General features: G+C 40.4%; 1 protein-coding gene across 5 annotated transcripts in view; it reads right to left on the bottom strand.

Moving 5' to 3' along the window:
* PFKP (phosphofructokinase, platelet) overlaps window positions 1–15,065 on the bottom strand; it is a 134,908-nt gene that overhangs the window by 17,144 nt on the left and 102,699 nt on the right. For 2 of the 5 annotated variants that reach the window (XM_089668723.1, XM_089668725.1), the window contains one exon: window positions 5,897–6,049. In XM_089668723.1, coding sequence (XP_089524849.1) covers window positions 5,897–6,049 — 153 coding nt within the window. Of the gene's footprint in view, window positions 1–5,896; window positions 6,050–13,928; window positions 14,082–15,065 lie in introns of all 5 variants that reach the window. The other 3 variants (XM_089668722.1, XM_089668724.1, XM_089668726.1) reach the window with 2 other exon arrangements.

Here is a 15,065-nt window from a genome sequence, read left to right on the forward strand (position 1 = left end):
TGAGGATTTGAATTTATAATCATAGAAGTTACTTTGACAGTCATCTTCCTCATGGCAAATAGGAAAAAGAGCTGAGTAAAATGTAAGCCAGGAGCAATTGTTTCATATAATGATAAATAATTATGAGTTAGAAAAAAGGATAATGTAATTAAAAAAAAAGTAACATCAAAGCAATACTTTGGGAGTGCTCTAATTCTTGAAGACTATATACAGTGCCGTGAAAAAGTATTCATGCCCCTTGAAATTTTCCACATTTTGTCATCTTACAACCAAAAACGTAAATGTGTTTTATTAGGATTTTATGTGATAGACCAACACAAAGTGGCACATAATTGTGAAGTGGAAGAAAAAGGATAAATGGTTTACAAAATCTATTACAAATAAATATCTGAAAAGTGTGGCATGCATTTGTATTCAACCCCCTTTACTCTGATACCCCTAACTAAAATCGAGTGGAACCAATTACCTTCAGAAGTCAGCTAATTAAGTAAATAGAGTCCACCTGTGTGTAAATTAATCTCAATATAAATACAGCTATTCTGTGAAGGCCTCAGAGGTTTGTTAGAGAACATTAGTGAACAAACAGCATCATGAAGGCCAAGGAACACACCAGAAAGGTCATGGAGTTTGTGGAGAAGTTTAAAGAAGGGTTAGGTTATAAAGAAATATCCCAAGCTTTGAACATTTCATGGAGCACTGTTCAATCTACCATCCGAAAATGAAAAGAGTATGGCACAACTGCAAACCTACCAAGACATGGCCTTCCACCTAAACAGACAGGCAAGGAGAGCATTAATTAGAGAAGTAACCAAGAGGCCCATGGTAATCCTGGAGGAGCTGCAGAGATCCAAAGCTCAGGTGGGAGAATCTGTCCACAGGACAACTATTAGTCCTGCACTGCAAAAATCTGGCCTTTATGGAAGAGTGTCAAGAAGAAAGCCATAAAAAGTCCAGTTTGTAGTTTGCAAGAAGCCATGTGGGGGACACAGCAAACATGTGGACGAAGGTGCTCTGGTCAGATGAGACCAAAATGGAACTTTCTGGACTAAAAGCAAAATGCTATGTGTGGCAGAAAACTAACACTGCACATCACCCTGAACACACGATACCCACTGTGAAACATGGTGGTGGCAGCATCGTGTTGTGAGGATGCTTTTCTTCAGTAGGGGCAAGGAAGCTGGTCAGAGTTGATGGGAAGATGGATGAAGCCTGCAAAAGACTTGACTGGGGTGGAGGTTCACCTTCCAGCAGGACAACGACCCTAAACATACAGCCAGAGCTACAATGGAATGGTTTAGATCAAAGCATATTCATGTGTTAGAATGGCCCAGTCAAAGTCCAGACCTAAATCCAACTGAGAATCTGTGGCAAAACTTAAAAATTGCTGTTCATGGATGCTCTCCATTCAATCTGACAGAGCTTGAGATATTTTGCAAAGAAGAATGGGCAAAAATGTCCCTCTATAGATGTGCAAAGCTGGTAGAGACATCCCCAAAAAGACTTGCAGCTGTAATTGCAGCGAAAGGTGGTTCTACAAAGTATTGACTCAGGAGGGCTGAAAACAAATGCACGCCACACTTTTCAGATATTTTTTGTAAAAAACTATGAAAACCATTTATCATTCTCCTTCCACTTCACAATTATGTGCCACTTTGTAACATGACAAATGTGGAAAATTTCAAGGGGTATGAATACTATTTCGAGGCACTGTGGTCTAGCTAGCAAATGGCTGTCAATGCTTTGAACGATGGCACAGATGTTTTAGGGCAGGCATAACCCTCAGATAAATTTTTTAAGGTTCAGTTATTGCACACTAAGCAATGCACAGGTGTGTTTCACAACAAAACCCGAGTATTCTAACTGACAAGACCCTAGATTATTGCTTGGGGATCCCCACTCAGGCTACCGGTGTCCTGTAGATGTATGCCATGGAAATAGTGAGAGTGCATGCTGGGGATGGGTTTGTCCAGATCCAGAGCATGCCAGCAAAATGAGAGGAGGTTTCCTGACCTCCACACCTCACCCAGCCATGTAGTAGACAGTAAAGGCAGCCTCAGCTTAGTTCATCAAGACCATGCTCCCAACGCTTTTCACTCCCTGCCCTGGGGCTTAATCATGGAGGGCCTAGATCATGGACCTTCATGATTAAGCCCCAGGGGCAGGGTGAAATGCATTGGGGGCATGGCCTTGATGAACTAAGCTGAGCCTACTTTTACCTGTCTACTACATGGGTGGATGAGATGTGAGGCAGTAGGGAAACCTCCTCTCATTTTTCTTGCATTCTCCCTGACAATGTCTTCACCTTTCCCCCCACAATCTATGTACTGTCTTTGTTAAATCATCATCCTGAGTTAACATTTACTTCCTAGACTAGGATAGATGACACAGTCAAGTAAACTCTGGTGCTTGAACAGAGGTATGGATTTAGTAGTGTGTGCACAGATTGTCCAACATAGATCCAGGCTCATTCTGTTGCCTTCTATCTTATGAGATGCAAGAAAGTTAGGTTGGCCAGACACCAGTTTCCTTTAACTGTTCATATGAAAATTCAGAAAATTAGTTGGAGTACTCCATATTACCATTATGAAATGGAAAAATTTCATAAAAGCACTCTGAAATATTTCACTCCTTTGCCATGTTTTGAATTCTATGTTCAATTTCTGGTCGCACATGTGCATTTCGATAAGTATGATTTTTTTCCCACATGAAAACCACACATAGAGTATGAATTTTGTTATTTCAAGAAAATAATTTCCATCCTTCTCCTTCAATTCCTCATCACTATGGTCAGAAAAAATTGTCGATTTGACCCTATTAACTATTAGAAAATTAAATGATCGGTCCAAAAAAAGTTTTATTTTTAAACCAAATTTGACCTGTGTATGGCCAGCTTTACATTACAACAGCCCCAGTGAGTGACCAGACTGATAACATTGTGTTTCCAGAATCAGCCAAGGAATAAACTCTGCAGTTGTTTTCAAAGCAACTCTGTTGTAATCAAAGGGCCAGTAAAATTCTCTGTAAATTAGACAAGTGTCTGGATACCGCTACCACTGCCGACACTGCCAAATGCATCTGTAATGAAGAGAACTTGTGTCAAACTCCTAGTCCCATGCCGCAATAAGTGGTTCCTCCCACTGACCCCTACATCACAACAGGACATAGTATTGACGTAGAGGTCAGTGGGAAGAACCAAAGAGTGCTGTGGGGGACCAGGAAACTGACACTTCAGGTGTATCAGTCTCTGGAGACTTTATTTAGTGATTTCTCTTTGTGCCAGCAGTGAAGACAGCAGGAGAGGTATTTACTATTGTCTTAGCTGAGAATTCCTTTACTGGTACTGGGATTTTAGCAATAGAGTTGCTTTGAGCGATACTATTATGTTGACGTGACACGTAAGGAATGTATACTGTATTTGCAGACTTAGAAATTTTGTTTATTTTTTTTACATCTATTAATGTATGGACATCTGATTTAATAAATGTTTCCATTTATTTATGTGTGCGAGGCATCACTCCTACATCACAATCTCATCCAAAACAAATATTTTTATGGTTTCTCTGGTACCATCATTGGGAAACGTACAATGTGAATTCTGCTGTCTCCTTTTACTGAGATTCATCGCTGACCAAGGGAATGGTGGCACCTAAAAGGCCCCAAACCCCAAAATTACAGCTAAATAATTTATACCAGTAAGTAAAATATTACTGGAAATGTACAGTATTAAGCTTAAAGCCCAATAAACTTTCAGTTTAAATGATCTAAATACAAGTGTAACAACACAAAAGGTGTTCTTACAGGTTTTTTTTTTTAGAAAGTAGCCACAGCCTGAGACGAAAAGCCAGTTTGCTGCCAACATGCTATAGAGAAGGTCCCATGAACTATGAGAGGAAGCGGTGGTCTCACTGCAGAGGCCCAAAACACCCAGTCAGTTCTATGAGCTTTGCTGATTGCTATAAATCTGAGACAGCGGAGGATGTGTTGGATCTCTACAACGAGACCACTGCTTCCACACTGAGGGCAAGGGTCCCACTCTGTAGCATGCTAGTAGGGAACATGCTTTTCCACTCAGTAGGGTTGATTTAATAAAGACAAATAGGTTGTTCACTTTGCAGGGGAAGTTGCACTTTACAAGGCAATTTAGAGAATAAGGTGAAGCTCTGCTGACATCCATCATCCAATCACGTGTAAGCAGAAATACCATTTTTATTTTTTGCAAAGTGAAATTTCACCACATTTGAGGAAATCCCCTTGCAGAGAGCAACTTCCCTTGGAAAGTAAACAGATGGCTTGCTGTTAGCAAATCACCCCCCTTTTGTTTTGAAACCACTAAACAGCTCATCCACTCCCTCATCATATCACGACTCGACTACTGCAACTCCCTCCTCACTGGCCTGCCTCGCCGCTGGCTATCCCCGCTTCAGTTGATCCTGAATACGGCTGCCAGACTCATTCACCTTTCCAACCGCTCCATTTCCGCCACCCCCCTCTGCCAATCCCTCCACTGGCTTCCGATTGCGCAACGGATCAAATTTAAAATCCTAACACTGACGTACAAAGCTGTCCACCATACTGCCCCGAACTACATCACTGACCTAATATCCAAGTACCGCCCAGCACGCACACTCCGCTCCTCACAAGACCTCCTTCTCTCTAGTTCCCTGGTCTCCTCCTCCCATGCCCGCCTCCAGGACTTCTCCAGGGTGTCACCCATCCTCTGGAACTCCCTGCCCCAACCCATCAGATTATCACCTACTCTCCTCTCCTTTAGGCGCACCCTGAAAACCCATCTCTTCAGGGAAGCCTACCTCACCCCTTGCTAACTTGCTGACCTCCTCCACTCTTCCTACCACTCCATCCCCCACAGCTATCTCCTCCTGTACCACTATCCCACCCCTTCTAGATTGTAAGCTCGAAAGAGCAGGGCCCTCGATCCCCTCATGTTTTGCATTGTATTGGTATTGTTCTGTCACATGTTCTGTCCCCCTTTGTAATGTACAGCGCTGAGTGAACTATTGGCGCTTTATAAATACTGTATAATAATAATAATAATAATGCACCTTCACCCTCAATTTAGCTTTGAACCCTTTTTAGTGTTAGATGCAGTGGGGAAGGATTAAAAGCTCCAATGGGTTGTTATATCCCTGTAAGGAGATTCTTCTTACTTTTTGTGAGTTCAAGAACTGTAGGAACATCTCCTGATTTTGGACAAACAAGGCAATAACAACCCAACATAAGTGATAAACCATTCCCAATATAAGAATAAAAGTTTAGGGTGTTGTGGGATTGTGGGAGAAAATTATGTTCTTACTGCTTTAAGCAAACCATAATAATGGTAATCATGTTGGTCCAGCAGACAGTTAGGTGGCCAGGAGGTCTCTGCAGAAGATCCTCTGGATTGATGTCAAGGTATTGTTTAGTCAGAGCTGCTGTCCGTCAAACTCTTCCTGGACAGTCTCCTGATGAATGTTGATCAGATTCCACCAGGAAATTCCTCTGACCCAGGGGCGGACTGACCATTTGGAAACTTGGGCACTGCCCGAGGGCCCGGGGTCAGTAGGGGGCCCCATGAGATGCCCCTGGTACCTTTTTCATAGGCTTTTTTGACTTTGGGCAAGGACACAGGGGCCCCATGAGTTGTCAGTCCGCCCCTGCTCTGACCAATACCTCACCACTGGTCAGCTGATTGGTCTGGACCACTGCAGAGTAACCCTCATTACAGCAAAGGACATGTTTAGACTCTTTTGGAGATAGCAGGCTTAGTATGAAGATAATTAGGTTCTTTTTTCACTTTAGGCCCACTTTATACCCTACACACATTTTATAGTTCATGTTTTATTTTTTCAGGCTTAGTGGTCCTTAAAATAACTATTTTATTTCAAAGTCAGTTACTTACCTCCACAATGGCATTGAGAGCAGTGTCAGCGCCAAGAGTTAAGTCAGTGCCAGGGACATTGTTGCTAATGGTGGAAGGCAAAATGCACATGGGGATGCAAAATTCTTCATAAGTGGCTCGCGCCCCAGCTAACTCCAGCATACCTTCATAAGCCTGAGGTGGTATTAGGAATATGTGTTTAGCCGACATTGAAAGGATGCGGTGTTAGTGGCTCCTTCTGTGTGGTGGGAGATGTGGCTTCCCACAGGCTTGCGGAGTCTACAACACAACGCAGCGGGTCTCTGCCAATGGTTGGAAGTTGACTGTTGATTCCACAGTAGCACACTTTACTGACGCAGCACAGTTTGAGTGCCCAGACTAAAGTGCTTAGCATTGACGCATTTAAGTTCTGAAGTGGTTTTAGAAACCCCCATGCAGAGCAAAAGTAAAAATTAACCAGAGTTATGGAAAACAAATCATAATGTTTTAAGCATGGAGATAGTCAGCAAAGGTGGAAAAAGCAATGTTAGTTTAGTCTTTCCTAGATTTTCTATTATTGTTATTATTGATTCATTAGTACCTTTAATATCTAAAGTCATAAGAAAAAAATGTTACTGCTGTTTAATAAAATTAAAGTGCAAAGAAGAGGGGAAACATTAATTGGCATTTAATAATTAAGTGCAACGGAAGAGGGGTCAACATTAATAGGAATTTATTAATAAGTGCAATGGGATAGGAACTAAACTAATAGGCATTAGTAATATCATAGCATTTATAATTGTATTTTAACAAGGCGACACCTTCCTTTCACTATCCCCCAATCAAGAGGCAATGTACAGTGAGCAAAATTAATAAATGGTCCACGGAAATTGATCCTTTAATACAGATACAAGGACCTAAATATGTCTCCTCTTACTGACAAGGTATATGATCAAAAGCAACAGATTTTCTGCAGGGTCTGTAAAAAACCCCCACAATGCACTGGTAACCAGATCTGCAGTGACTTGTGCACAGTGTTAACCTAAGATCTTTGTCTAAACTCTAAGGCCCCTTTCACATGGGCTTGTATGTGTATGGATGAAAAACGGACACCCATGTATTTCAATGGACTAGCAGATGTAAACAGATGATCATGTGTTTACATCCATTAATGTCTGCATCCGTTAACATCTGTTTTTTGGAACGGAAGAAAGCCCTATTTTTCTTCGGTAAAAAAAACCCCCAAAAAACAGAATAGACAAAAAATGGATGTAAATGAACAAAAATGGATGACAAATGGATGTAAATGGACAAAAACAGATGTAAACAGACAAAAAACAGATGAAAAAAATGGATGTAAACTGACAAAACCGGATGTAAAAGGACAAAACCAGAAATAAACGAACAAAAAACGGATTTAAACGGAAGAAAAGCGGATGTAAAGTGATGAATAACTGATGTAAATTGATGAAAAACTGATGTGAACTGATCCGTTTTTTCTTGGAAAAATCGTGACTGAACTGATGAAAAAAAAATGGGACGCAAATGCGAAAGGAGCCTAAAGATTGCCACACACCTTATAATCTGATTGTATAATCTCTGTGCAACCTGCTTTCGGCTGACAATACACTATACAATCTGTTTGTACTATCTACTTTGGATCCACCATAAACTATGTAATGCAAAGGCCTGGCTTATCTCATACTAAATGAATGGATTGTTTAGGTTTGTTCTTATAGTACATACATTTGGTAAATGTAAAGGAGACTGTACAGATATTGTATAACCAGATTGCATAGCATATGGCCAGCTTTAGATTTACCAGCAAATATGTAGTGCAAGGACCTGCCCAACATTTCATTCAATTGTTATGCATCCAGCTGCGATCTTGTTCTCTGTAATTGTTGATATATTTAAAGGAGATAGTACAATCGGTTTGTGATCTGTGTGATAATCATGGGTGTCAAATTGGCGGCCCTCCAGCTGTTGCCAAACTACAAGTCCCATAAGGCATTGCAAGATTGACAGTTACAAGCATGACTCCCAAAGGCAGAGGCATGATGGGACTTGTAGTTTCACAACAGCTGGAGGGCTGCCAGTTTGACACCCCTGCACTAAGGCAACATAAAGAAGCTCAGAGTAGCGCTTTTTTATTTAAGGCAAGGAATGGGTCTATTTTTTACTCAAAATATGATATCATTTTTTTTCTTGAGTTAACCTGTGCCCTATTAGTTCATGTGAAGAGTAATTTTCAAGAGCAAATCCATTTTAAAAACTTAAAATAATGTGTAAAAAAAAAATAATGTGTAAACCTGTACAGTATTGTGTGTACATGTGCGCAGCCATTCTTGCTTGGGATATATGGTGCTTTGCAGTGCTGCACAGGGATTGTGATTGTGATCCATTGTGATGTGAGTCTATGGTTTTTTTTTTTTTTTTACTAAAACCAGAGACTGCAAAATCTGGTGCAGCTCAGCATAGAAACCAATCAGCTTCCAGGTTTTATTCTCAAAGCTTAATTGAACAAGCTGAAGTTAGAAGCTGATTGTCTACCATGTATAGCTGCACCAAATTCTGAGTGTCAGGTCTGACCTGAAAACCACAGACTCTATAATTCTTATTTTTTTTCAACAGTCATGAAGCAGGGATGCTAATCACATTCCCTGATTTACACATGACCACTGGAGGGAGCAATCTGTATATGAAGCACAGTACTGAAAACATAGAAAATCAGCTTGGTTAAAATGTGCAGCACGAGAGATAACATTCAGCTAAATGTTACAAAACTCAATTATTGAAAATACACTACGTAGAATGGAGAGTCAGGGGTCCTATAATGATATTATATATATATTTATTTTTTTAAGTATGTTACTTTTTTCCTGTTCTTGTAATCATTCCATAATTGACAGTGGCCTAATGTGGCTAAGTTGTTAGCACTTCTGCCTGGCAGCACCATGGTTGTCGGTTTAAATCCCAACCACACCACTACCTGCATGGAGTTTGAATGTTCTCCCTGTGTCTGTGTGAGTTTCTTCCAGGTACTTCGGTTTCCTCCCACACACCAAAGACATGCTGGTTGGTAATTGGCTCCTGTCTAAATTGGTCCTAGTATGTGTATGCATGTGAGATAGGATCTGTAAGCACCTTGAGGGCAGGGACTGATGTGAATGTAAATTATATAATCACCTGTAATTAACAAAGCTAGAAGTGGCCAGAGACAAGTGCAATCACAGAGTCAAGAGGGTAAAAGTAAGCTGCTGCTTTCTGTGCAGCTTCATATAGAAATCTCCATCCAATGGAGAGTCTGTGTGTGACCAGTCACATTCAAGCCTTATTTCAAAACAGATTCGAAAATAAATCTTGGAACCTGACTATTACCCATACTACACAAACGTACATAGAGAACACAACAATTGTATATATCTTGCCGTGCAGAAGATGATGGCACAGTGGCTTAGTGGTTGGCACTTCTGATGGGCAGCAGTATGGTTGTCAGTTTGAATCCCAACCGAGACACTACCTGCATGGAGTTTGCATGTTCTCCTTGTGCTTGCACTGGTTTCCCCCCACCCTCCTGACACCCCCTGATAGGCTAATTGGCTCCTGTCTAAATTGGCCCTAGGATGTGTATGCATGTGAGTTAGGATCTCTAAGCACCTTGAGGGCAGGGACTGATGTGAATGTACAATATACATGAAAATTGCTGCCTAAATTGTCAGTGCTATGTAAATACCTGAAATAAAGACCATAAGATATTACAGTCCAATTAAAACAAACCTGTGTAGTGCCCATGCAAGACAAAGCAACAGGTTTATTTAGCTGCCCCCCCACCCTCCATCCCAACAGCAGATTCTCCTTCTTTCATTCACTCCTCCGTCCATTATGCTGTATGTGTGCAGCTCTCTTTTTTTTTGTACAGCAACCCATAAATTCATGTCACTGCTTTTTAAATGAGCTAATGTGATGCTCACCTGAATGCTTTTTGGCCCTAGCAAGTATATGAAAAGAAGCAATGATTCAGGGCATCCAGCACTCCCAACACTTTATCTCATCATTTTATATACAGCAAGAAAGAGGAGGAACCTCCGCTATGTTTTTTTGCTCTGTGTATACCTGTTGGGATGTGTCTGTTCTTGCTGGTTCTGAAGGACAACAATAAAAAAGAACAGAAATTCCAATCCTTCCACACTTTACTTAATGTCTGATAGCTATATGTCACTTTATAGTCTTTATTTACATCTATCTATCTATCTATCTACAATATATGTCACTTTATAGTCTTTATTTATATCTATCTATCTATCTATCTATCTATCTATGTATATACAATATATGTCACTTTATAGTCTTTATTTACAAATCCATCTATCTATCTATCCATGTATATACAATATATGTCACTTTATAGTCAATATTTACAATTCCATTATCTATGTGTTTTCTGTACAGTATATTCTATAATCTATCAGTGAGTCTGCTGTTTGTGTCCCTTTGGGTGAAAAGTCAGAAACAATGGGAAATCTCTCCAGTGGGAATGTAGACATCAGTAAAAACCTAATCAATTCTATCCCCCAGTCTATAATGTGTGTAGTACATAGGAGAGCACACGGACACTATAAAGATTGCTCTGCATGACCTTCAGGTCTTTTTGCTCTTCCCACAGGGGGTCTCTCTTCAGTAGAACCCTCACCAAGTACTTGGAGGGCTGGCTTTGGTGGTCCCTAAGAAACAGGGTCCACCTGGCTTTGGCCTAGGTTGACCAAAGAGCCTTGCCCCTGTCAGGAGTCTTGCACCCATGGGGGTCTTATTCTGTACTCTCATGCACTATTTTGTGTGCTGTGATTTCTTGGTTCATTGCTCTACATTACAATGTGAAATGACGAACACTTCCTTTGTGCACTGGTGTCCTTGATGCTGCTTCTACTTTGTAAAAGAACTGGTTTTATGGGATACCATTGATGGAATGTTGGTTGGCTGCATTCACTAGCATTACAAAGACATGACAACCATTCAGCCATTCAGTTGCACTACTGAGCAAGTTAAGGTTCTTTCTAATACCTAGAAGCCTAGAGATGTAAAGGCGAGCACTACAAGCAGCAGGCAGCATGGAGTGACTAAGAGCGGAGAAATATTGAAGGCAAGAGTGGATTAAAAAAAGTGCAAAATAGCATAAGAAATAGATGTCATGCAGCATGCAGTACTTACCTGTATGTAGTCATCTGTGAGTTTATTTATCAGAGCTTGTGTGAAATAAATCAGCCCTACAGAACCAGAGTCATCATTGTCTTCACTTGGACAACTAACATGTTTTGACTGTGTTTACCAGAGGATGCATACATTTATTGTATTATTAAAGTGTATTATTAAACTCAAGAGTAAAAATGTAATATATTGCAGTTTACCAGTCCTTAGGTGAGGTGGCTGCATTAGTTTCCCCTTTTCAGGCTTTTACCTTTTTTTTTTTTTACCTGTGATTCTGCCAGTAACACACTTCATTTCCTAGGATGACAACATCATGGTACCTATAGAGGAGGAGTGTTGTCACTCTAGGATGCTCTCCTGATTCGGACTGCAGACGCCCCCCCCCAACTCCATTACATAGGGGAAGAGTTTTTGTAGTTCACAGAAGATAGCTGAGAAAGCTGATAAAATTTAAATTTAAGTCCAGTACGCAGTAACACATTTTTCTTCTGAATAAATCCATTTGAATGTGATTTGGGCTGCTATACTGCCAATTAACACTGCAGGCTCCAGCAAAGCAGACTGTTGGGTAGCACTAATCTGGAAACTTGGGAATTTTACTTCACTTAATAAAATTACAGCTGGTTAAATGTAAATTTAACCATCAGTCCCACCCTGCAAGCCAAAGTCTTGTTGTCACTCTAGATTCAAACCTGCCCTTCCAACCCCATATCCAATCGTTGGCAAACTCATGCAGAGTCCACCTCCACAACATCTCCAAAATATGTACGTTCCTAACCCCAGACACTACTAAACAACTCGTTCACTCCCTCATTATTTCACGTTTGGACTACTGCAACTCCCTTCTCACCGGCCTACCTCATCACAGACTATCCCCGCTTCAGTCTATCCTGAACTCAGCGGCCAGCCTCATCCACCTTACCAATCGCTCCTCTTCTGCCACCCCCCTCTGTCATTCCCTCCACTGGCTCCCGACTGCCCAACGCATTAAATTCAAACTACTAACATTGACATACAAAGCCATTCATAATGCTGCCCCAAACTACCTCACCGACCTGATACCCAAATACCACCCTACCCGTACTCTTCGCTCCTCACAAGACCTCCTACTTTCTAGCTCCCTGGTCTCCATCTCCCACGCCCGACTGCAGGACTTCTCCAGGACTTCCCCCATCCTCTGGAACTCACTACTCCAATCCATCAGACTGTCACCTACCCTCCTCACCTTTAGGCGCACCCTGAAAACCCATCTCTTCAGGGAAGCCTACCCCACCCTCACCTAATCGCCGATCTCCTCTAATCCTCCTACCACTCCATCCCCCACAGCCACTTCCTCCTGTAAAACTATCCCCTCCCTCCTAGATTGTAAGCTCGAAAGAACAGGGCCATCAAACCCCTCGTGTATTGTTTTGTTACTGTATTGTCTCATGTACTGTCCCCCACTATAATGTACAGCGCTGAGCAAACCTTCTGGCGCTAAATAAATACTGTATATTAATAATAATTGTAATAGTTATTGATCAATTTATGTAAGAATTATATAATTTTACATTATATTTTATATATATATATATATATATATATATATATATATATATATATATATATATAGGCCTTTTTTTTCCTCAGAGAATTGGTGCAGGAACTCCCCCCTTCCAAGTCACCCCTTGTCTCCGCCCCTTAAGCACCTACCAGTACCACCCAGTTTAGTGAATATATAACCAAATATCATTTTGTGGTGTTAAGTAATTTGTATGGAATTTGCTAATGTGAACATAAAAAAGAAGTAACAAAACAACCCCCAGCAACAAAAGACCCCCTGCCAGCAACAATAGATCTCCCAGCAGCCAGCAAAAACAGACTCCTCCCTCAGCAGTAGATCCCTCCCAGCCAACAATTGACTCTTCAGCAACAACAGACCCCTCTCTCTTTAAGAGATTTCCCCACTCCCGAGCAACAATAGGTCCCCCAGCAGCCAACATCAATAGACCCTCCAGCACACCCCAGCACTCCTTGCCATTACATACATTCAGTGTTGGAACTGCGTTCTCACTGAAAAAAGCCATATATATATATTATGAAAAACGCAGAGACCAATGGTGTCTAGTATGGAGACTTTATTCATACTAGACACCATTGGACTTTAATTTTATACATATTTTCTTTTTTTCTGTTTTGATTATCTGCAGCGCCACACCTCTGTGTTTTTTACATGTTTATATGTTGTTGCCTGCAATACTGTGGTGGCTGCTTACTTTTTGTATCAATTTATGTGTGTTATTTATACATTATAGCGCAGAAGTGTCAAAATTATTAGTTTTATATATAAATATTATGACACAGGATTCCCAGATCACCATAGGTAAGCTAAATAGACAGCACACCAGCTGTTATCTCCTATCAGGCATGCAGTCTCTAATTGAAGCCTTGGAAGCACCCATACAGAGGACGAGGGAGAGAGTTGACAAGCAGAAACTGGCAAATGTGAATAGAAGCCCTAAGTTCCTCTTGGTAGCCAAGAGTGAGAAATTATAACATTTTGTATTTACCTGACTAAAAACAGTTTTCAATGTTATTTTTTTAGTCCTGACTATAATAAATAAAAATAGATTTATATATATATATATATATATATATATATATATATATATATATATAAAATCACTACATGCTTTGTTTAAGCCTGAGCAGTCCACATGGGGTTCAAAGATACTCAACATCCTCTATAAGCCTTTATTAAGTATGCTATCACTCTCTGAAATGAATTTTGGAAGATCTGATTGGTTCGCTCTGATAAATAAACAGCACAGTGACGGGATCTTAATGATTTGTGAATTAGGTGCACTCAAGCTAGTTTGATCAAACTTACATCCGTTATAGTGTTCAGAGCAGTATCTGCGCCAATGCTGAAATCTGAACCGGGGACATTGTTGGAGACAGTGGCGGGCACCATAACCATAGGAATACAGAACTCATCATATTTCCCTCGAGCAACAGTCATCTCCATCAGTCCCAAGTAGGCCTGGAATGCACAGGCACGGTGTAGGAAGGAAAAAAGAAGACACAACAGTGGTTGTATGGGTGGAACAAGATCTTAATGGAGCCATGGGGAGAGCCATAACTACCACAGCACACAGATAGACTGGCAAAGGAACCACTACACATAGTAAAATAAAAGACAAATAATCTAAAAAATAAAAATAAACAATCATATAATGTAAACAAAACATACATCACAAATGGATATTGACATAAACTTGTAACGTTTGTATTCATAAAACAAAAACAAACAAAAAATGTTGAATGCTGAAGTTAGAAGCCTCTAATTTAAAAAAAAACAAAAAAAGCAACTAAAACGCCACAAATGGACATTATTTTAGAAAATATGTTTTATTATTATAATGACTTGAAATAATGATCAATATGCAGAATTTATTATATGTTGTATACTATTATCTGCATACATATATTTTCTGATATGGAGGACACAAAGGGGGAGATTAAAGCTGCTTTCACACTGATCTCCATTTTTCTTCCGGTTTTGCTTATAAAAAAGCAGAAGAAAGCGTGTGACCATTCCTATGGAACTCTTCACACTGATTCGTTGCGTGTCAGGTGGCTTTTTTATAATCCTGCTTGCTGCATTTTTGGTGCAATTTTGGTGCGGTAAAAAAAACTACCTCCCCATTGAAATCAATGGAAAATGTGGCAAAAATGCATGAAAAAAGGAACCCACGGTGCGTTTTTGAGTCACATGTCCTGTAGAAAGATGCAGTAAAAATGCATAAGCGTTTTTGCTGCATTTTTGCTAGGATCAGTGTGAAAGTAGCCTAATGCAGGCCATAGACGGTTCGTTTATTGGCCGAATTTTCGTCCGAAAGAACAATGATATTCGCACCATTAGTGGGGCAATGTCGTTGGCCGATTTTCACGGTTCCTCCTCATTTCTTTTATTGGTCATGCTGGAAAATTTACGATAAATTGCCAATTTTCGTAAGCATTGGTG

Source organism: Staurois parvus, unplaced genomic scaffold (genome assembly GCF_062004578.1).
Source record: "Staurois parvus isolate SC_StPar_1 unplaced genomic scaffold, SC_StPar_1.0 ptg000061l, whole genome shotgun sequence".
Lineage (NCBI taxonomy): Eukaryota > Metazoa > Chordata > Amphibia > Anura > Ranidae > Staurois > Staurois parvus.